General features: G+C 38.3%; 1 protein-coding gene across 1 annotated transcript in view; it reads left to right on the top strand.

Annotated features, from left to right (window-relative positions):
- The window catches only part of LOC137404706 (transcriptional enhancer factor TEF-1-like), a 67,767-nt gene extending 49,662 nt beyond the window's left edge, over positions 1–18,105 (top strand). The window contains exon 10 of the mRNA XM_068090940.1: positions 17,330–18,105. Coding sequence (XP_067947041.1) covers positions 17,330–17,443 — 114 coding nt within the window. The 3' untranslated portion in view covers positions 17,444–18,105. The remainder of the gene's footprint in view (positions 1–17,329) is intronic.
- Positions 18,106–18,510: the final 405 nt, after the last annotated feature.

The following is an 18,510-nucleotide window of genomic DNA, read 5'->3' as shown; positions in this document are numbered from 1 at the left end:
TTCGGGTCTTAACTTTGATAAAAGTGAGGCTTAGCAAGTTTTAATAACAATTTTCGTCCAAATAAATCTGTCTATTTGTGTATAATTCGATCAGATGGGTAAGTTTTAAGATAATGCTGTCGGTTTACAAAGACTTGGTAACATATTTAAATAGGTTTGTATGTGTTTTGTATCGTTATTATACTTTAGCGACTCTACAAAACGATGATTAAATTTGTTGATGAAATTTTGATACAAGTCTCATTGTTGATGAATAATTTTCGGGAGTTGTGTGCACATGTGCATTTATCATAAATCTCCCAACCAATCGCTTCGCTCTTGTTTGGTCGTGGGATTATTCTGTCAGACCAAATATGATGATAGTTGAAAGAATTTTTCGAAATTTCTTCTACCCTAGTATATCTCAGCTTCGCATCTTCGTCACAAATTTCTCTCTTTATAATTACTATATCACCTTCAGAAGAGGCTAGTAATGGTTAAATTCTTTTCCTGTAACCTTATCCAAAGATACGCAAGATACATGTAGTTCTTGTCTCTAAAATTATTCATCGCTATTCCCACAATTTTTAATTTCATTTATTGTATAAAAGTGACTCACTAGTTTTTTTGTAATTCAAGTTTTAATTGAATTAATACAGATAAATTACCACTATCTTAAGTTTATTGCCCTCGGTAGTTGAGAAGCTTGAAATAGGGAGAATAGAGATTTTCTAATCATGTTTTCTGAAAGAGTTTGTTCGATGTGACAAAGATTTACTTTGAATTTACTATACACTGTTTTATAACTTTGGAGCAGATGTATTTTTTGTTGGTTTCGGAGTGGATTGGATATGAAATTTGGCAAGTAATGAAGATAATACTTCACTTCGTCCTTTTTTTCACATCTTCTATTCATTTCCACAAGTTTTCACCCATTGGCTGGAAGTAAGTCGTATCCATAGTTGCGACTAATATCCATTCTTTGGCTTGCAGATGCCGTTTCCATAGTTACAAATATCTTCGGTTTTGCATTTATTTGGCCTCGATCTACATTAGCAGTTGAAATAAATGTATGGGAGGGCGGCAAGCAGCGCATTATCTCTACACATAGGAAGTACACCTGTAGAGCGCAAGAAGTACCGAAGGTTATGTCGTACAAAATGGCTAATAAAACGCTTGATAAACATCAGTTTGTCTAGCGAGTGCCCTTGTCAGAACATGTCGGTTCACATCATATCTTATCTGCGTTACATGAGACAAGGGTAATGGAGGGTAAGAGAGATGATGGTTGTAATAGCTGATAATGACAACTAAAGGTGTTTTTAGAAGTATCCTAAGCAAAAGGCTCATAGCCTAGACAGCGCTTGACCATTTTGTCCGATTACGGATTACAAAGCATAGCTAACAAGAGTGACTACAGTAGAGCAATATTTGGTCAAGCGCCGATCCGAACAATGGTTCTTGTCACCCGCGTGATCCATTCGTTTCTGAGTCTTGAAAGCAAGTAGTATTACCTTTATATCACAGAAGCGCTATCTGAAACTAGAGTCTGAGGAGGGAAATATTATCATATTGCTAGAGATCTTGTCTAACAATTGCATAACCCTCAAACTTCTTTTGCTGCTAAGTACACGCTAATCATCTTGAAGAGCATCTGAGCTTTAGCCTGATCACGAACAAAGAGATTTATAGTGAACGCGAGTTACTGCTTGAAAGTGACACCCTAGAGAGCAATTAATGATTTGTGATGTTTCCATAAATTATCACTTAAATAATGGCTGCCTTCCAGTTCATAGGTCTTTGTTTACTTCTCTTGGCAGCGTTAGCAGCGCCGTGGGAGCACGCTGCCATTTAGCTGTTCCTACTGCTGCTGGTGTTTGATGTTTGGTGCTGCGGCTGTTAATTGCTTTTGCCGAGCTAGAACTGGATTTGAGTTTGCTTTACCTTTGTTTATAGCTTGTGCTGTCGGTAGGCTGCCTTGCGCGCATTAGTTAAACTCAACTTTATTTATTGAAGCCATGACAGGGTTTAATGAGCACTTTCAGACTAAAGGAAAGTTAATAGACAAGTGTGTACTTCAAGTAAAGTTCTTGACTGACATCTTGTTGATTTTGGCAATGTGAATTGAGAGTTTAAATTGAGCAATATAACTTTTGGGCTGGAGTAGGAGTGTTTTTATTAAGGTTTCTATCCTAATGAATCTATTTGTTTGTTTTTTGCTAAAGGATGTATGATGACAGCTGAGTTCAATATTTTGCTAAAATTATTAAGAGCCGACATTCTTATTTCAATTAGCACTGATTTACTCTGAGACCAATTTTGTAAGTGTTCATTACTCAGGAAAATAGTCATTTTGTGCTGTTGTTGTCTATCAATAATTACCCATATTATGTCGCCGTTATTATCCAATCCACTCCCAAACCAACCAAAAATTCATCTGCTCCAACGTTGTAAGGCAGTGTATAGTACATTCAAAGTAAATCTTTGTCACACCAAACAAACTCTTTCAGTAAACATGATTAGAAAATCTCCAATTTTAGCTGTACCGGAAATATGGAAATGGTCAATTTTTGCAACTTTTTGCAATTAACTCTTTCACTACTGCGATTAAATCGCTATTCTGTCCAAATTAATTCAAACAGATTTTCGGAAAAACAGTAGCCTATACCATTAGTATATGTGCAATGTCTCGAAAATCGTTGCAGCTATTGTTTTACTGTAAATTGCACCTTATTCAGAACAAAATTCTCTACAAGATAAGTATAAAAATTATTGAATCCTACTCTCGCAAAATTTCTGACGCTTCCTTTGCATCGAAATAACTCGGGGAATTTCTTATTACCATAACGATTGCGATCTGGTTTTCTCGTTTTGAAAAATACTTCGAAATGAAATTGCTTAGCAGTAAATTTTTCGATTTGTTGCAAGGTTGTGATTGGCAACAAGGTTGTTTCATTGGAAACATAATTTGATTGGTCTAGCTCTTGTATAGGCTTCATAAGGAAAAGAAAAGTGAAACCCTATTGAAAAGCCGATACATCGGCTTACGGTCTGTACTTATATTACTGCGCAAGCCGATACATCGGTGCACAGTAGCGAAAGAGTTAATGCTTATATGAATTATTGCATTAACAGCAGTAAAAATGTAGTCCAGGATATAGCAGGAGTACTATCAGACATAGCAAAAGTACTATCAGACATAGCAGGAGTACTGTCAGACATAGCAGGAGTACTATCAGGCATAGCAGGAGTACTATCAGACATAGCAGGAGTACTATCGCGTAATAAGAAACCGAGGATTAAAAATACACTAAAGTTATTCTCGTGTAAAGTTTGTAAAATTCTCATGTCCTTTATGATAATTAGCATGATTTTTCACGGTTTATTTACCCACATTGTTCTACATACATATTTGGTAGGAGACAGTGATGTAAATCATCTAAATGCCACGTTCTACTTGGCTAGTTGTAAAATCGCATTAGCTGTTGTTTAAAGGTAAAGGGTTTTCATCGAAAATGATAAAACATTACTTGTTATATGTCCCTTGCTTAGGTTTCAGCCTAGCACTTATGCTATATTGGTACGCTTGCCTGTCCTGTTCACTGTGAGAGATCGTCATGAGTAATCAGTGCATGCATAATTATTTCGTGAAGTTGTGAGCTGACTGATTGGTATAGGGGTAGCGCCGCTTGCTTTTAAAATTGATGCCCCAGCTGGATTTCGTGCAGGGCTTCGCGTGGCGATCCTGTGCAGACTTTTTTCCTAACGCTGTCAGCATGGCGATGGACGGATGGCTACTGCTTTTATTATAGAAAATACCAGGCGAATGCCCGGAATTTTACGGGTAATAGAATAATTACCTAATGAATTTGAATAACTTACCTGGAAAGCTAGATCTTTACTAAAATATTTACTAGAACAGTGGCGACGTTTTGGGCCAGCTTAATAATCGTTACGTGTAACAACAGTGCTAGTTATTGACCCCAAGCAAGCATTTTAGGCTTGATTATTTCTAATGTAATAAAGATTTGTCCAAGAAGCTGTTGTATTCTGTGTAGCTTGATGGGTTAAGTTCGCTGTCTCTAGATCAGGAGGTCCTGAGATCAAATCCAGTGTCGTGTAGACTATTCATTGTTAGATTTTAATTGCTATAACAGGACACAGGATTTAACAAAAACACTGAGATTTATATATATATAGATTACGTATTATTATTGGATACACATGACTGTGAACAGGATCCTTGGGTTAGATAGCTTGTACCCCAATCAGTGGTAGGGCAGTCAACCAGGATCGAGAGGAAGGATATTGACAGTCCGACCTTTATCCAAATGGCTCCAGTTTGGCATTTGGCATTGGCACCTGACAGGCGCTCCCCAAGGCATAAATTATTAGCCTTCTTTTCACTGTAGGCATAGCTTGTCTAAGTGAATAAGAGTGTATCAGTAACCATGGTGATTGAATCCTTGAATTTGGCAGCTCTCTCTCAAGTTTCCTTTCCAGCAGTAACTGAACTTTTAGCTTACTCCTGCTTTGCCTTGGTAAAGTCTGTTCATATCACTTTGGGAATGTTATGTGAGTTCTCTAGTTCTCAAAAGTTGTTCCAGGTGACGATGAGTTCTTGTTTTTTAAATTCTTTTTGCATTTGACATGGCTGACACACCGAATAAAAGATGACAATTGTAGTAGGCACTTTCAAATCTAATGCTCCTGTTCGGTAGTGTGATGAGAAACATTTATTCTTGGTTTAAAAAATTGCGTGTTGCCACTGAGAATATTTAATGTCGATAGTTACTGTTTAAGGTTCGTAAGTACATTATTATCAGTTGTCAATCATTATATGAACAACCCTACAATTCACAACAACTGCTCCTCCCTCTTCCCCTTTTCACTGTCAGCATCTGTTTGCCAGAAGGAAATAAAGGAAACAAACATACATGTAAACCGAAAAAAGTGTTTGTGTTTAATCTTAAAAAATTCATATGAGTTTTCTGAATCCGTCTTAATGTCTTCTTGATTGTGATATTGTAGGGCAGTTTTAGAGCGATACAAATTGCGAGCGGTTTTTTAATGTGAATGAATAATAAGGAATTTGGATATAAATTCAACATAATTGCCTGGTATCCTTTATTGTTAGCAAATTTTGAACTATGGTAAAACAAAAAAATACTTCACAGGCTTAATATTTTCGAGCTTACTTTTTTACTCAAGTTAGCAATAGTTCAGCTTCAAGATTCATATGAAGCAGGATAGTGGTGAGATTCATATTACCTCAACCCATGGTAGGATCCTTACATCCCTCTCCGCCTTCAATTCAGAACTTTAAAAGAAAAAAAATAAACTAAAGGTTATCAGGTTATACCACATATAGTATCATTTATAAATAGATTGTGTGAGATCAATATGAAAGGCGAATAATTAAGTGAAGAACCAATAATCAAGTGTAGGCATAGCTTAGGTACAAGTGCAGCAGTAGAATAACTAGTGCAAACAAAAGACAACACCTGTATTATTATCAGATATATTCATGGTATGATAATTCGTACGCATCATTGAAAAAGTGTATCTAGCTCAGGTCGTGCTATAGATTTGACGAGTTCACAAGCGTACAAGTTCGTGGCCTAAAGCTCTGTTCCCATATCGGGTGTGAGACCTTGGCGGTAATCTCTCGCAGCAAAACACTAGCAGCGATAGGCTCGGCGGTTTATGGTGACATAAAACTCTAGCTGATTATCGCATTAAATGGCCGCTGTCAATGCCGTTTCTAAAGTGCTGACCTTCACCTGTACAGTGCATTTGGGGAATGTTTTTGTCTGCGGCTCCTTGCGAAAGTTGAACAACGCTGAATTCCTGGGTTCACTGCCAGCAACTACCGGCGGTACTCGATGTGTAGGTTCCCGTTTCACCACCGATAGCCCTGCGATCCTACCACCGGTACTTGCGGCGTATATGAGAACCAGACTTTACTTGTTTTACTACTTTGCCATCCATAGGAAAACTACATAATTTCAACAGCAAGCTTAGTGCTTGTTAGTGTTATGTCAATGTTTTCTGGAGAGGCCTAATTGTGTAATTTAGTGAGTGTAACTGCTCCCCTGGATTTTGTTGCGTATGATACACTGATGTTGGGATGTATATATGTAGCTTTATTTATACACACCACAGAACACCGTGAAACTACAAAGATATATGCATTTGGCTAACATAATGTTGCTACATAAAATGATATAAGTAATAAAGCATTTCAAGCAAGGTACAAGTACAGTTACAGTAGTTTTAAGGTTAAAATAACAACAAAAACATTATGATAATAGTTAAGATGCAATTACAACAAATTCAAAAGACAAAAATGTATAATCATACCTTATTGCACCTTTCCAGAAGAGAGTTAGTTACGTACTTGTAGACACTCCGTATACTTGCATATAAAATACTTGCAGAATATATGTATAATATGCTTGAATAATATGAGTAAGATGTAATCGATTGTCACTGTCAGATATAAAATATATATGTAAGAAATATGTAAAGCCAGAGAACTCACATCTTGACAGTTGAGGCTCTGGTGTAAAAGTGATAAAGACGAGCACTTGCTGACAAAATACAGTGTTGAAAATTCTAGAAAGATTGATTCACTGGGTAAAAATTAGCCAAAATAATATGATTGCAGCAGTGATATCACAAAGGTAGCAGCGTGTCTCAACAGGAACTTTATTCATTAAAATAATATTGCTTGTATTTTGAAACTCTTTTGAATCATCGCACTTCTTTGTGCTGTGGCTATTTCTAATTCTAATTCTGGCAGTCTTCTGTAGGATAAACAATCAAATCGAATAACAAGGGTGATAGAAATGTTATTAGAAGTTTCTGGAAACGTTACACTCCCACCTAAAATTTCTCTAGAATTTTAACAAAATATTTAGCCAACCAATGACTACATTTTTAACCTTTGTTTACATTATCAGAGCCTTCCACCAACACTACAACCTTTGACACTGGCCTTGTAAGGTATTTGTTAGACTTAGTGGGTGACTTGTGGTTTCCAAGCAAAAGCTTTACAGAGCGAACTCGATTGTCAGGAGACTTAATGCACTCTACAACTCTACACTTGGTCCAATTATTTCGAATTAGATCCTCATCCTTAATGAGGACAATGCTACCTACTGTTAAGTTTGGGGTTTCTTTCACCCATTTTTGGCGAGCTTGGAGTTGTGTCAGATATTCACCCCTCCAACGATGCCAAAAGACATTAGCTAAGTGCTGGACTGCACGCCAGCGTTTCCTGCAATAGATGTCTGCGTCTTCATATCTACCTGGTGGGGGAAGCACGACATCTGACTTCATTGTCAGAAGCATGTTTGGTGTAAGAGGTTTGTCCTCGTCTGTTACTGGAGATAGTGGTCTCGAATTTACAATAGCCATAACCTCGTATAGCAAGGTTCGAAGGCCGCTGGTGTCTAGCCTCCCACCATGGTTCTTCAATAGGCTTTTAAGGACGTTCCTGGCAGTTCTAATCATTCTCTCCCACACGCCTCCCATATGGCTAGCGTTAGGTGGATTAAGCTTGAACTCCAGGGTGCCCTTTTCAGATATCTCAGAAATGGCGCCAACAAAGTTTGTTCCTCTATCACAATGTACTACTCTAATTGGACCTCTAATAGCTATGACATTTCTGAGTCCATTTATAAAGGCTGAGGAACTGAGGTCATCAAGCACTTCTATATGTATGGCTCTGCTTGCTAAACAAGTTACCATTAAGCCATATCTCTTCAGCTCTGTTCGCCTCTCTTTCACAGTGAAAGGACCGAAGCAATCCACCCCAACTGCTGTGAAAGGAGGTTGAGCTGTGACTCTGGCTTCAGGCAAAGCTGCCATCTGTGGAGTCATTAGTTTGGGGCGTAACTCTCTGCAAGTAGTGCAGTGGTATATCAGTGATGAAACTGCAGCATGGGCATTGACTACCCAAAAACCTGCAGATCTAATCTTTGATAGCGTGATGCTTCTACCTTGATGTGCTACTTCCTGGTGAAAATGTCGCAGAAGCAGCTTGGTTACATGACTTTTTCGTGGGAGAATTGCAGGGTGTTTCTCTTCAAAACATATTGTGTCATCGTTGACCAACCGACCCCCAACTCTCATAAGTCCAGACTTATCTAGAAAGGGGTTCAGTTTGAAGAGGGGGCTGTTCTGAGGAATTGGCTTCCGTTGCTTCAGCAGTTTGATTTCTTGCAGATAATCTTCTTGGGTCAGTCTAACAATTACAATGAGTGCCTTCTGATGTGTAACTGTTAGACTAGCAACTGTGTTTCTTATAGAGAATAGCTTGTTTAGGAAAACAGATACCACCTTGACAGCTTTCTTCCAGTCAGAGAATCTCTCTAAGCGCTTGGCCAGACTGGGGTAGTCCTTTTGGGCAAATAGGGTGTGAGATTTCACTTCTGGATCATCAACCTGCACAGAAGGTTGTGGCTGTTCAGGGAACTGGACAGGCTCATGCCACAAAAAGTCAGGTCCTGTAAACCAATTAGAGGTGGCTAGTTGGCCAGCTGATAAGCCACGAGAAGCGTGGTCAGCAGGGTTTGCAGATGTTGGAACATAGAACCAACTTGAAGGGTTGCTTCGATCTCTGATCTGTTGTATCCTGTTCGTCACATAAACATGAAACTTTTTTGTCTCATTCTTGATATAGCCTAAAACTATTTGAGAGTCAGTCCAAAATGTTTCAGTAACATCAATGCCAAGTTCACACCTAATAATGGCACTCATCTGTGTAGCTGTAACTGCTGCTTGCAGTTCAAGCCTTGGGATAGTCACAGCTTTCAAAGGAGTGACTTTTGCTTTGCTGATGAGAAGAGTGCAGTGAACCTTACTGGTACTGTTTACTAAGCGGATGTAGCTGACTGCGCCATAGCCACTGTTGCTAGCGTCTGAGAAGTGATGAACTTCAGCCTTTGAAATCGTTCCAAAATCAGTCGGTTTATAACACCTGGCAATGGAAACAAGTGGTAGATCATCAAGACTAGATTTCCAGTCCTCCCATCGTGCCAAAATGTTAGTAGTCAAAGGATCATCCCAACCTGCAGATGTCCTACATATGTCTTGTAGTATCCCTTTGCCTTGTAGAATGTAGGGTGACACAAAACCCAAAGGATCAAAAATTGAAGATATCGACGAAAGAACTCCTCTCCTTGTGTTTGGGTTTTCTTTGATCTGTGAGGTAAATTTGAAACAATCTGCCTTGATGGACCAAATGAGACCAAGAGTTCTTTCATTTGGCTGAAAGTCACCATCCGCATCAAGCAGTTGTATTTCCTTTAAATTTCTCTCTGTGTCAGGAAGCGATCTCAGAAAGACTTGTGAGTTTGATGCAAATTTATGCAAATGTAAGTTTCCCTCTCTGCATATTGATATGGCTTCATTCACTAGTTTTACAGCCTCTTGCGGTGTGGATACGCTAGTAAGTCCATCGTCAACATAGAAATCAGCATTAATAAATTGCTTAGCTGGGGTATAGGTATTAGCGCTTTGTTTGCACAAGGCTCTGAACCCAAATGTAGCACAACCCGGAGAAGACTTTGCTCCAAAAAGGTGTACTTTCATCCTGTATGTAACTACTTTACCCTCTTCATCGAACCACAGGAAGCGTAGGTAGTTTCTGTCATCTTTATGAACTCGAAACTGGTGAAACATACGTTCCACATCACACGCTATGCCGACCTGTTCCCTTCGGAACCTCATTAGTATCCCAATTAGACTGCTGAGCTGATCAGGACCTTGCATCAAAAAATCATTGAGACTTTGGCCACCTACTTTAGCACTACCATCAAAGACTATACGTATCTTTCCGGGTTTCTTCGGGTGGTACACACCAAAGTGTGGCATGTACCACGAGTGGGGATCATCTAGCTCACAATCTGGAACTAGTTCAGCGTCTCCATTTTCCAAAATTTGTTTCATGAACGAATAGTAGTGCTCAGAATATTCCGGGTCTTGGAGTTTTTTCTTTAGGTGTTTGAACCTGTTTGTTGCCAGCGCTTTGGAATTATTGACAGGTGGGTATTGCTTAAAAGGTAGAGGCATGGTCATATACCCTTCTTGGTCTTTATAGACTTCTTTGTGCATAATTTCTAGAAACCTTTTGTCTTCAATGGATATGGCATTGTGATGGTTGTCATGTTCATTGATCTTGAAATCAGAGCTAAGAACCTTCAAAATTCTGCTGGACAAATCATCTTGAATCTCACCAGAATTAGCCTGAAAGGTGACATATTGTCTCTCAATCGGTTCGATGACAGCCCTGTGGACCGTAATCAAATTGCTTTTTGTCTGGGCTGTGTTACCCATGATACACCAACCAAGATCTGTCAATTTGGCAAACGGCTCGTGATCTGCTCTTGATATAACCTTTCTAGGTATGAAAGCTTGTGTAAGATCATTGCCAATCAACAAACCAAGGTGAACGGACTCGCTTTCCTCTTGCGAGATAAGTTCATGTGAGATGCACCTGAGATGAGACCAGTCTTGAACGGACATTGCATTAGGGATGTGCTCAGGATTGACTGGTATTTCTGTTTGAGATATGCAGGCAGGAAGTTCCAAACGCTTCTGCCGTTTGAAACCTCGGATTACTAATTCATTCACTTCTTTGCAATGCACATGTGAACCTTGAACGTCTGTGAGTGTACTGAGTTTGACTTTTGTGTCTGAAACTTTTGCTGTGAGATTATCCAGAGTTTTATTTGTAATAAAGCTAGTATTAGACCCAGAATCCAGCAATGCATAGACCAGAACTTCATGATTAGGTCGTTGCTTACTTGAAACATACACAGGAATTGTCCAAGACATAACACGAGCTGCACTTTGCTTGTGGCTATTTGCATTATTTGAGTTCACTGAACGATTGCTGGGTCCACTTTCTTGTTTTGACTTGTCATTTGTTTCATTTTTTCTGGTATTGTCTTCCTTAATATCAGCCCTACTGTCTTTGTTTTCTTTCACTAGTGGTACAGTTTTGGTTGGCTTAGACAGTGGACTTTGTTTACTTGACCCTTTTGAGGTGATGTACTCATGAAATATTGTAGGATGCTGCTCATGACATGAACGACATCTTGCTGGATTATTGCATTCATTGGCGACATGACGTGGTTTTATGCATTTGAAACACAAAGAATTTTCCTTAATGTAAAACATCTGTTTGTCTCGAGAAAGCTTTGCTAGCTCATTGCAATCACTGGTGCTGTGATTGATTCTCTCACATTTCTGGCATGGTTTTTTCTTGTGTTGTTTTACTTTCTCATCAGTTGACATTGCGTTCATGTTTGCTTGAGTTTGCAATGCACTGGTTTTCCTTTGTTGAGGTTTGTTAGATTTTGGCTGAAGTTTAACTTGTGAATTTCCATGAGCTCGTGTAGCTAGGGCTTGTGCTAGAGGGTTAGTGGCAACATCAGCCTCATCTGCCACAAATTTGCAAAATTCATTGAAGGAAGGAAAGGCTTTAGTTTGCTTTTCTAACTGGGTTGCTTTTGCTACCCACTTTCTTCCTACTGAAAGTGGGAGCTTTTCAATAATTTTAGCATTTTCTCGTCGATCCTTCAGACATTCTAGCTCTTTTACATTTTTCATGGCTGTACGGCATGAATCAAGGAAGTCAGAGATTCTTTCCAATCCCTCACCATCGTTTTCATGAATTCTAGGCCATTGCTCTAACTTGCTTCGGAAGGCCTCCGAAATAATATGAGGCTGACCAAATCTTCGGTCCAATTTTCTTTTTGCATCACTGTAAGCGTCAGCTGTACCCACACGAAAGTAGCCTGCAACAGTTTCTTGGGCTTTGCCTCCCAGATATTGTTGCAAAAGGGTCAATCTTTGCAAAGGACTATGCTTTGCTGTTTCTACCAGCCCCTCAAAGGCTACCTTCCAGTCGATATATTGGAGAGGGTCTCCACAAAAGACTGGCGGTTCAGCAGGCTTCATCCTGATAGTGTTAATTGCTGATGCTAAAGCATCGGCAAAGAGCTCTTGTGAACTAGCTGTTGTACTTGGAGACTGATCCAATGTAAAACCATTGCCAGGCAGAGTAGCGGTTCTCTCTTGAGTGATGCGTTGTGGGTTGATTGGAGTTTCAACTATTTGGTGGGCCATTCGGTCTGTCTCAACCACAGGTGCTAAGCTAGCCTCATTGGCAATAGGCGCTTGATGCTGATATTCCACCTCATAACCAACAGGGGAGGGTGGTCTCATCAACACGTTTTCTTCTTCTGCTATTGCTTGTGCAAAGATTTTCTGCCGCTGGTTTTCAGCTTGAATTTCTGCCTTCATTTTTGCTTGCGTAATAAGGCTCTCATTTTTCTGCATTTGAGACTGTAATTTGAGACTTTGCTCTTTTAGTTTTTGAGATTCAATCTCAGCTTGTAGTTGAGCATGCTTTGCAGCAGCAGCGGCCGCTGCTTCGGCCTGTTTTAAGCGTAACGACTGGCTTGTCTTGCTAGACCTAGATCTTTGGGATGACCTATAAGATGTTATTGATGATCTAGACCTGCTTGGTGCGTGTGAATGCTGCAGTTCATACGGTTCCCTGTTTGGGTGGAGTTGGCTATCAGTTTGTGGTTCGTCGATATGACTCGAGTAATGTGTCTTTGCTAACTGTGTTAAGTTCGGCTGAAAATTCTCGACATCCAAATCTGTGCCATGACTTGATTGCGTGGCTTTCGTACCACTTGTACGTTGCTTCACGCTCGCGCTACTCATTGTAGATAAAACATGTCCTATAATACTTCTATTATCAGCTCCTATTCTATCTATTTCATTTGTTAGCTTAAGTTCAGGTGTGATGTCACCAAGAGACTTCTTTAGGTCATCATGTAATGCAGTGATGTGTTCTATACCTTCAGTGAGCTCTTTATGCATGGCTCTTAGTTTGCTAAATGACAGCTCTGTTGTCTGCTTTTGCAACTCAGTCAAACATGATTTGTGGGTTACACTTATATTTTTAATAGCCTGTTTCAAGGTTGAAGTTTTTTGCTGGCATTCGAGCCTGTTTGTTCTCTGTTTAGTGTTGCTTGAGTCTGGCATTTCTGTTTGCTCTTCATCAAATACATTTGACTGTTCAGTTTCAACACTAGTCTCAATAATAGGTTCACCAGTTTCAGTACTAAGTTCACCAGTTTCAGTCGTAAGTTCTTTAGCTGCAGCTATAGGCTCATCAGTTGGAGTAATAGATTCAATATTATCAGTACTTGCCATTGCTCAGAAAAGCACTACCATCCACTATGTCACAGTGTAAACATTGAATAAGGCGTTGAAAGCAATAAGTAAACCAATCGCTAAAGGGTGTCAAAGGTTAATGTGTCAGTTACAACTAATGAGAAGAAAATGTTCAAGTTTTCCCGTTTTTAGCGCAGGTGTGATGCAGAAAATTTTAAGTGTTTGTGTAATTTCCCTTTGAATGGTGTGGTTTATGACTGCGTTCAGTTTTGCCTAGTCTATCACACCTAACAAAACACTGCAATGAAAATGACTTACTTTGGCAGTGTTCTAAAATTAGCTGACAGAAGTAAAACTTGCTTGAAAGTCAGTGGATGGGGTCATAGGTCAGAATTTTGTACCCACAAAAATCAGTGCAATGCTATGAATAGATCGCTGACTGGCTGCTGCGCGCGTGATATCACTGTTGCAATAACAATTGCAAAGTCGGCTAAGGAAAATAAACAAGCATGAAATGATAAAAGAAAAGGTTATCAAATCTGAGAAAAACCAAAATTGACAAATAACTAAAATGGTTAAAGTTGTCTGTCTAGAATTTTACTTTGCTCAATGATGACTGATAGGTAACTAGTTACATCGATTAGAGCGCCCAACTTATCTGTTAAGCTGATGAAGATTTGTCACTCTTGGCCCTGGCTCTTGTAGACTCTTTCCGAAGATTTGTCACTCTTGGCTCTGGCACTTGTAGACTCTTTCTTACATACAGCACTGTGTTCAAGTCTCACTTGGCTTGGCATAAGTTACTTTCCACTTGGTGTATAAGTTTCACTGTAACTGCTCCCCTGGATTTTGTTGCGTATGATACACTGATGTTGGGATGTATATATGTAGCTTTATTTATACACACCACAGAACACCGTGAAACTACAAAGATATATGCATTTGGCTAACATAATGTTGCTACATAAAATGATATAAGTAATAAAGCATTTCAAGCAAGGTACAAGTACAGTTACAGTAGTTTTAAGGTTAAAATAACAACAAAAACATTATGATAATAGTTAAGATGCAATTACAACAAATTCAAAAGACAAAAATGTATAATCATACCTTATTGCACCTTTCCAGAAGAGAGTTAGTTACGTACTTGTAGACACTCCGTATACTTGCATATAAAATACTTGCAGAATATATGTATAATATGCTTGAATAATATGAGTAAGATGTAATCGATTGTCACTGTCAGATATAAAATATATATGTAAGAAATATGTAAAGCCAGAGAACTCACATCTTGACAGTTGAGGCTCTGGTGTAAAAGTGATAAAGACGAGCACTTGCTGACAAAATACAGTGTTGAAAATTCTAGAAAGATTGATTCACTGGGTAAAAATTAGCCAAAATAATATGATTGCAGCAGTGATATCACAAAGGTAGCAGCGTGTCTCAACAGGAACTTTATTCATTAAAATAATATTGCTTGTATTTTGAAACTCTTTTGAATCATCGCACTTCTTTGTGCTGTGGCTATTTCTAATTCTAATTCTGGCAGTCTTCTGTAGGATAAACAATCAAATCGAATAACAAGGGTGATAGAAATGTTATTAGAAGTTTCTGGAAACGTTACAGTGAGTTTTGTTAGAAGTATTTGATACTATTCTAAATCACGCAGATTTCATCACCTCTAGTATTTTCTGACAGTAAAAAAGTAAATCGGAGCCTTGCATGGTCTAGTGAATATTACACAAGCCAAAATCACCTTCACAACAATGGATATCATCGTCAGTATCATCTTGTGTAATACTGAGAAGTATTGCATCCTCTAATTCCTTGATTGTAGTGGTCGAGATATGGGGGGCGTGTCAAATAGAAAACTATTTTACACGGTAATAAATAATTGACAAATAAAACTATCGTGTATAATAACGTGTATAATAACGCATTTGCTCAACTAGTTTTTAACGGATGGTCTCTAGTGTGAAGTCTGGTCCAGAGAGTCAAGAAAATCTATACAGTAGCGATTAATTTGTGGGTCTACAAAACGACAAAGACTCCTGTTTTGCAGCAATATTCTAGGAGGTTTTCTCATTTAGGTCGACATGTCGCTTTCATCGACAAGTGCAAGTTCACATGCATAAGCACAGTTTGCAAACAGAACAAACGTAATGGTTTGGCAGGTGAATTAGCTGTATAGACTGACAGCTTAATGATGTGACAAGTGGAAATATGTTGTATCACCTTACATAATACTAGCATAGAAGTTCACAATGCCCTACTCCTCTCCAAATATTTTAATTACCAATAACAAACTGTGATTAGAATGGCTAATTTGAGCATTACGCTTAATAACACCTACTGGTGTTTCCATAAACTGAGTGTCAATATTGTTCATTCAGATTTCGCACCTTCATGGCACTTAATTGTCCTTTACCTTTTAAGCTTGTGGATTTATAAGAAAGCGAATGTGGTTTTATCAATAAGGCTGTGAAAGTTCATGCTATACAGTTGTTCGTTGTTTTTCTTATCGAATTATTTAATCACGTATTAATATTTTGCTTGGGAAAACGATAAATTTTGAATATGAAAGCAGTACAAGTTTTGCAAAGAAACCATTTGTATCTTTCATTTAAAAGCACCGATAAATACACCGGTAAACGAAGCAGGAGAGGCGAGCTGTATATACGCCTTTTTCATATTGTTTCAAAATTTATCTTATCAACAAGCTAGAGTCAAGTGGCCTTATCAATTGACCTAGTCATATAATCCAACCTAAACTGCCTCCTCCCCCTTCTCTCACCTTCTCTCACGCTTGTCTTCCTCATCCTTAGCCTGGATAAACGCAGGTGTTTGAAGAAAGGCTGAACGACATTTTGCGTATACGTTGTGTTTGACTGTCCAAACGCTCTCGAATTTGATACACGTATGTGAAGCAAAATTGGGCTGATCTAAAAATTGTATTTTCGATTTTTACCTAAATAAAATTTACTGATTCACGAGTCAGAGTGATGCAAGATTCTCTAAACTAATAAACAACATTGTTGTTGGCGTGTCCTTTAAAAGCTTCCCGTGAGTATAAATTGAAAATGATAAAATCATGTTTTTTCCCATGTAAAGAATAAAAAGAGGCCGCAGTAGAAAATGGGAATTGAAGTTTGTACCTTCAATAAAATGGGTATACTTTGTAAAAATAGTATATTACTGATAAACAGGCTGTACTGCACCATCAAAATTGTTAGTTTGGCTCTCCTTTCTTTAGTAATGGCTACGGCAGCTGCGTTGGATACGGCAGCTGTGTTGGATATGGGTTTAGCATTGATTTTTATTACAATTATTTCATGGTAGGGGCTCATTCTATGCTACGAGTTGTTTAAAACCACTTACTAATATTTTAAACTGAGTAGGCCTAATTCCTTAGATGCGCGCTATGGAATGAAGAGAATCTTCCATTCATTCGGGATTCAAACTTGAAACAAAAATGTAACAAAAACGATATGTTTAGATCTGCTAACATAACTTTACAAATGAGTTCTTATTCTTTCAGATGAGTAATGTTTACTATTGTAGATGTTTGGCGTCTTAGTCAGTCAGATGTGAGTCATATAATTGCAACCATTTTATCATCAGGTTTCTAGGAATGTAATTGGTTTACATTTATCATTTGATATTTATGTCACTAGAGAAGAGACAGTAGTAATATACATGTACATGCTGCTTACACAGAGAAAGTGATGTACCCCCCCCCCATTACATAGCTCGTTGTCCAGTCAGGACCTTCCAATCTATTAGTCATTTATCTTTGCCAGTTTTGGAACTGTCGTAATTTTTCGAGGTTATGGAGGATTGCAAAAAACACTAAATGTAAAAAACTGAATTATATATAAAAAACTGAATCATTAGTAAAAACTAAATTAATAGTAATAATTAGCACAATGAGATTTCAAGGGTGCTGGTAAGGTAGATGTTAGCATTGTGGGACATTGCATATGAATTAATATGAAAACGATCGGTTAGTCTTGTTTCCTTGTTGCCTCAGCTGTAAAGGAAATCATGTATGATGTAGTCACAAGTAGCAAATATGAAGGAAAATGATAGTAAAATATCCAGCGTCAAACACGCCTAGTTTATCGGGTACTTGTACCTCTTACAGGTTGTGACAAACAAGGACACTCAGGAGACCCTACTATGTATCGCATTTGTATTCGAAGTGTCAACATCGGAACACGGAGCTCAGCATCACATATACAGATTGGTCAAAGACTGACACGCTCAATGACAACACATGGGGAGGTCTTTCAAGCTCTTCTTGTTTCAACAGAAGGTTCTTTTGGTTGAAGGCAATGATGAAACGACCGATCACTCATATTTGATAGAACATTATGCAAATGTCGAATTAAGTCTACACATGTACTATATTTCGCAATCCTTTAGTATCGTATATAGGGCTCTAACCGCTAGCTGATGCATTCTCTCAGCAAGGTCTAACCATTTTATTTTTGTAATTCTCTCTCTTTAAAGGTTCACGCTCTCTATATTCTCATTGGCCTGATGAGCTGCCTATCATACTGATATATAGTCCGACCCATTTCTCTAGCAGGCCCGATGTACCTGCCATGCTGTGTCACAATTGTATAAACCTTTTCCGGTGCATAGCAAGCCGTTAGACTGCGTATGTTGCAGTTATACAAAGCTTATGTTCAACTACAGGCATGTCTGACATATGTAGAGTTTTATGCACTTTTGATTATATATAGCTACAGATATATATGGGGATATACGGACAGATATGTAATAATATGTATGACAAGGTTACAATTATTATATATGTGTATTGACAGGCTTAGTTTTTTTATTTAAACATATATTTGAGTTTTCTTCACAAGATAACACCTGCTCAACTTCCAAATACAACAAAACATAAAAATATTTTATCGATTAATTTAATGAATGGTTCATTTTCATTGGTTGGTTTGATCTATCTATTACTTGTTTCTATCTCAGCAATCAATATCAATATCTTCAATTCATCTGACTAAATGAGAAAGGCGTTGGCTAGACAGGATGATCATGGTACCTCAAACTCTTGGCTAGTCGTTTCCCAACGTTTCTAGTTGTATCTATTTTAGCTGTATAGTAGCAATGTGTCAAGTTACTATGATTGCTGGAGCGATGTGCTCTGGCCCAAACGTCACTGGACAAAAAGACAATTTAATGATTCATAAATCATCCATCAATTGCAATCAACAAGTGATTAATTTTCTGAATCCAATACAACCGGTGGTCTGCGGTTCTACACTCGAGTTCAAATTTCCCTCCACCAGTTGAAATGCG

The sequence above is a fragment of the Watersipora subatra genome, chromosome 9 (genome assembly GCF_963576615.1).
Source record: "Watersipora subatra chromosome 9, tzWatSuba1.1, whole genome shotgun sequence".
NCBI lineage: Eukaryota > Metazoa > Bryozoa > Gymnolaemata > Cheilostomatida > Watersiporidae > Watersipora > Watersipora subatra.
This window is presented reverse-complemented; position numbering and strand designations above follow the sequence as displayed.